Source organism: Echinops telfairi, unplaced genomic scaffold (assembly GCF_000313985.2).
Source record: "Echinops telfairi isolate 266 unplaced genomic scaffold, ASM31398v2 ScPeMD7_5805;HRSCAF=6673, whole genome shotgun sequence".
Classification (NCBI taxonomy): domain Eukaryota; kingdom Metazoa; phylum Chordata; class Mammalia; order Afrosoricida; family Tenrecidae; genus Echinops; species Echinops telfairi.
This window is the reverse complement of record NW_022109704.1, coordinates 3,240,927-3,246,157: the sequence shown is the minus strand read 5'-3', so window position 1 is coordinate 3,246,157 and position 5,231 is coordinate 3,240,927. Positions and strand designations below refer to the sequence as shown.

Genomic DNA, 5,231 nt, shown 5'->3' with positions numbered 1-5,231 from the left:
ACAGGAAATGGATCGTTAGTAAGCCTTATCAGAAGAAGCATTTCCCTCCTCCTTCAAAATGTTACCAATATCCAAGTATGAATAAACAAAAGGCTACAGATCTTTTTCATGTATTACTTATAGGATGACTATTGTTTTAAAAAGCACAAATTCACGAGCAAGCTTCTTTCTCACCTCTCTGCTCGTTCTTAAAAATGCCGATGGAGAACAATCTTATGATACAGCAAAAGAGCCAAACCCCAGGACACTGCTGTCAAGCCCATCCTGACTCACAGGGATCCTATAGGGCAGAGTAGCAATGCCCCGCAGGGTTTCCCGGCTGTCCATCTTTCCAGAAGCAGACTGCACGTCTTTCTCCCAAGGAGGCCTCACGCGGTCAGCCTTTGGGTTAGCAGCTGAGCATGTAACCACTGTGTCATCAGGGCTCCTATGCTCTATACTATCGCAACTTATAAGTCAAGACAACAAAACAAAAAACCCAAGTGAAACAGGAGATTGGCAGTGAATTTCTAATATAGTCTTACAGAATTTGTAGGTGCATTTCATTAACATTGCTTTGTGTTTTTTTCCTTCTAATACATGACGATTTTATATGCGTAAGAATGGCATTTTATTTTTATGCTCCAACTTTTTGTTCTCCACTAAAGGCTATCACTTGAAACCACTGCAAAGGGGCACAGAAGAAAGGCCTGGTGATCTGCTTCAGTAAAACTGACATCAGAATGGACTGACAGGAGTGGGCTTGGGTTCTTGCTTATCTCTGTAAAGATTCATATTTTCTTTTTTCCCCCATCATTTTATTAAGGGGCTCATACAACTCTTATCACAATCCATACACACACCAATTGTGTAAAGCGCATTTGTACATTCATTGCCCTCATCATTCTCAAAACATTTTCTCTCCACTTAAACCCCCGGCATTAGGTCCTCATTTCATATTTTCTTTTTATCATCTAAGAGTTTTCTTTCAAATAATATCTAAGACATAGAAAAATACTCTTTGAAGAGTTACACTTAACTGGCAGAAAAGGTGAAGGCAGTGAACGCGTTCTTCATGTTTCGAGGTGGCAGGAAACAAAGCAAACCTGCCCCATGAGGCTTCTCGGGTTCTAACAGTCACGGAAGCAGACTGTCCACCTTGCTCCTGCGGGGCAGCTAGTGGGTTTAAACCACCCTTTCCGTTTCCCAGCAGAACACTGACCATTGCGCCACCAAGTCTTCTTGGAAGTGACATAAACCTGTATTTCAAGGGGATTCTAACATCCTTTAGGGGGTGTGAAAATTGTATATAATGTTGCAGGTATTGATTTTAACAGCTGGGCTAATGTTCTATCAGTCTCGTTTTCATTGGATACTTTTATAATACACCAATGGTTTATGTGGTAATGTTGAAACTGATTGATTAAACGGATCTCAACAAATTCTTACTCAAAACTATGCCATCACGTCAATTCCAACTCATAGCGCCCCGATAGGACAGGGTAGAACTTGTGGATTTCAGAGACTGCAAATCTTACAACTCTTGTAACAATCCACTGGGTCAAGCACATTTGTACATTTGGGATCAGCTTTGGTATCAGCTCATTTTTCCCCTCCCTCCTTCACGAACCCTTGATAATTTATAAATTATTATTTTGTCATGTCTTACACAGACCAGTCTCCTTTCACCCACTTTTCTGTTTTCCATCCCCCAGGGAGGGCGTTATATGTAGATCATTGTGATCAGTTTCCCCTTTCTCTCCCACCTTCCCTCCACCCTCCTGGTATCACTACTCTCATTATTGGTCCTGAGGGGTTTATCTGTCCTGGATTCCCTGTGTTTCCAGCTCTTATCTGTTTCTGTGTATATGCTCTGGTCTAGCTGGATTTGTAAGGTAGAATTGGGATCATGATGGGGGTTAGGGAGAGGAAGCATTAAAGAACTAGAAGAAAGTTTGTAAGTTTCATCATAGCTACACTGCACCCTGACTGGCTGGTCTCTACCTCATGACCCTTTTGTAAGGGATGTCCAGTTGCCTACAGATGGACTTAGGGTCTCCACTCCACACTCCCCCTCATTCACAATGATATATTTTGTTCTTTGATGCCGGATACCTGATCCCTTTGACACCTCGTGATCACACAGGCTGGTGTGCTTCTTCTGTGTGGACTTTGATGCTTCTGAGCTTGATGGCCGCTTGTTTATCTCCAAGTCTTTAAGACCCCAGACGCTATGTCTTTTGATAGCTGGGCACCATCCGCTTTCTTCACCACATTTGCTTATGTACCCGCTTTGAGACTGTAAATCTTTATGGAAGCAGATAACTTCGCTTCCCCACCCTGCCTCACTGGTTGTTATTTTGGTGTTAATATTTATAGTCACTGATTTCATGCAGGTGTTTATTATTTTCCTGTTTTTACAATTCCCCAAAGTTAAAGGAAAACATTTACCCTCTTTTGGAGAGATGGCAGGATGAAATTGGGTACAATGCACACAAGATGATGGTGGTAAATTTTATTTCCTTGCCAGAGTTTTGTGGTTTTGTAAATCAAAATGTGTGATTTATACTTTCCTTTAAAATCCTCATGCTGGAGGGTGGGAGGTGAGGACAGGGCAAGCTACTGGGAGGTTTGGAAAAAAGAAAGGAAAAAATGAATCCTCATGTTTGCTAGGCTCTCCTCCCATTCTTGCCCCGATTTAATTCGGTCCTGCCATTAGCTCTGTCCTGACCAAAGTTTGTGGGATCCTTGGCTCTAACCAGAGGCATGGGTTGCACTGGTGAGTCTGCGTGGCCGGCTAGCAGCAAGTCTTGGCAGTTCTCCGCTGCTTCTCGCCCTCCTGGGGGGCCCAAGGTCTCTCTCAGAATATCACTGAAAGGAGTTCCCTTTGTTCGTCCATCAATACATACACGTATTTGTTTCATTCCTGTTCCTCAATCTTTCAAAAACGAATGCAAGCCGAGCGTGGCAGCTTAATAATGCAGGGACCCAGTGCTTGCCGAGGAGTCGCCGGATGGTGCAAACTGTTACAGTGCGGGCAGCTGTAAGGGGAAGGTTGGCAGTTGGCGTTCACCCACAGGAGCCGCGGAAGAAAGGTAAAATGGCTACTCTGAACCCTGCGGAGCACAATTCGGCTCTGACACTGTATCAGGTTTTGATTCCAACCTCGTGAATGACTCCCCGAAGCTGGGCCTTCACTTTCCCCCTGGACTGCAAACAAATACCCCATTCCGGAGCCCCGGCAGCCGGGAGTACCGCGCCACCTCTCTTCCTTCACCCAAGAAAACGTGTCTGGCAAACCGAGACCCCAAACACTCGAGGCTGGTCCTGTCTCAGAGACAGTGCTCGGCTGCGTCCCTCCATACCCGAGGCGCCTTCATGTCCCCAAGCCGAGAGATGCTTCAGGTCGTGGCCTCGGTCTCCCGGACCACGGGAGGGCGGGAGAAAGGAATTCCCTGCGCGCGGCCGCCCACGGCGTCTCAGCTCCGCACCCGCGTCCCTCCCGGAAGCACGGCGAACTACAATTCCCAGCACCGCCGCCGCCGGACTCCCGGAAGCGCGAGTCCCCCAGACTGCACAGCGGAACTACAATTCCCAGCACCGCCGCCGCCGGACTCCCGGAAGCGCGAGTCCCCCAGACTGCACAGCGGAACTACAATTCCCAGCACCGCCGCCGCCGGACTCCCGGAAGCCTGGGTCCGGGGAGGGGAGGAAACCGCGGGGACCCTGCCGACAGGCCGGGGGTTAATTTAGCCCGGAGCAGGGGCGGGAAGGGCTGAGGGGCACCTGTCAATTCGCCACCATGAACGTGGTTTTTGCTGTGAAGCAGTATATTTCCAAAATGATAGAGGACAGCGGCCCTGGCATGAAAATACTTCTCATGGATAAAGAGACGGTGAGTTGGCTTTTCCTTCAGGATTTATGAAGTAAGCCTCCCTCGTTTCCAATAACTGGTCCCATTCCACTGTAGGATTTAGTATTTAATGAAAAATTTTTAAACGAGAGTCAGTTATGTAGGGGAATTGAAAAGTCCCATCAAGCTTGCCCAGTGGATTTTTAGTCTAAAGGACTATAACCACTGTCCACAGAAACAATTGTGTCAAGCAATTTATTGAAATCAAAAATCCTTTTCTAAATGTGTCTATCAAGAAATAATTGAGGTGAGGTAAAGCACATAGATTTTTTTTTGAATGGTCTCATCATTTTCAATCAACGATATATTTTTAAAGTAAAACTGAAATGACAGGTTATTGTTGGTCAAAGACTTAAAAAAACAAAACAATGATTTAAGGGGATGCAAATTTTGGATCATCAGTGTTCAAAGAGAGCTTGTTTTCATTTGGGTACATTGCCTACAGGCTCAGTAAATGTTAATACATTAGGAATATTAGAATTTGTTATCTACCTAAGAATTCATGAATTTTTTTTAAGTCTTAGGTATTGCTGCTTGTTTTTATTGTTCGGAACTAGCCTGGTCTTTTCTTTACAGACTGGAATAGTGAGTATGGTGTACACCCAATCAGAGATTCTTCAGAAGGAAGTGTACCTCTTTGAACGCATTGACTCTCAAAATCGAGAGATTATGAAACACCTGAAGGCAATTTGTTTTCTCCGACCTACAAAGGTACTGTGAACTGGGTGCCAGCCCCCCCCCCTCCCCCCCGCCGGGCAAATGCAAAACACTGCTTTGAAAGCAAGAAGAAAACAAAACAAATTTTAATGTCGTCATTCGTGGCATCATAACTATCCTGATTTTCAGAATTATAACTTTGACTCTTCTCTCTACACCGAGTTCACCCCCTCACCGCCATTCTTTCTTCAATATACCTTTTAAATTCTTTGATACTTCTAGAGCTACTACCCTAAGAAAGACACACACCATTCTCCTTTATTCCATTGCCATTTAATCTTAGATACAGCCATCAGTGTCCTGAATGTGTACACTTTAATTCAGAGCTATGTTCAAGAACTTATAGTGGCTCAATTTTATTTATATGATTAAATCTTAGCCTAACAATCAAACTCCTCTTTGAGCTGGTTGATCTGATTTATGATTCTAACCTTCTTATGTTCCAACTCTTTTCCTCCACTGCACCTCCAGCCAACAAGGCCTTTTTACCCAAGTGACATAGTAACATTCTGGGCTGCTAACTACAAGGTCCACAGTTGGAAATCACTAGCCGCTCTGTGGGAGATGGACTAGGCTTTCCACTCCCATGAACGGATACAGTCTTGGAAACCCACAGGGGAAT

The 5,231-nt window shown here is 44.9% G+C and overlaps 1 protein-coding gene and 1 long non-coding RNA gene across 2 annotated transcripts in view; one reads left to right on the top strand and one right to left on the bottom strand.

Annotated features, from left to right (window-relative positions):
- Positions 1-2,479: 2,479 nt before the first annotated feature.
- On the bottom strand, positions 2,480-3,435 carry LOC123522335. The gene is made up of 2 exons (XR_006680605.1): positions 3,345-3,435; positions 2,480-3,020 (listed from the first exon to the last, which is right to left on the bottom strand). It is a non-coding gene; the product is annotated as an uncharacterized LOC123522335 (long non-coding RNA).
- Positions 3,436-3,733: 298 nt separating this feature from the next.
- VPS45 (vacuolar protein sorting 45 homolog) overlaps positions 3,734-5,231 on the top strand; it is a 79,506-nt gene continuing 78,008 nt past the window's right edge. The window contains exons 1-2 of the mRNA XM_004716574.2: positions 3,734-3,874; positions 4,469-4,603. Coding sequence (XP_004716631.1) covers positions 3,782-3,874; positions 4,469-4,603 — 228 coding nt within the window. The 5' untranslated portion in view covers positions 3,734-3,781. The remainder of the gene's footprint in view (positions 3,875-4,468; positions 4,604-5,231) is intronic.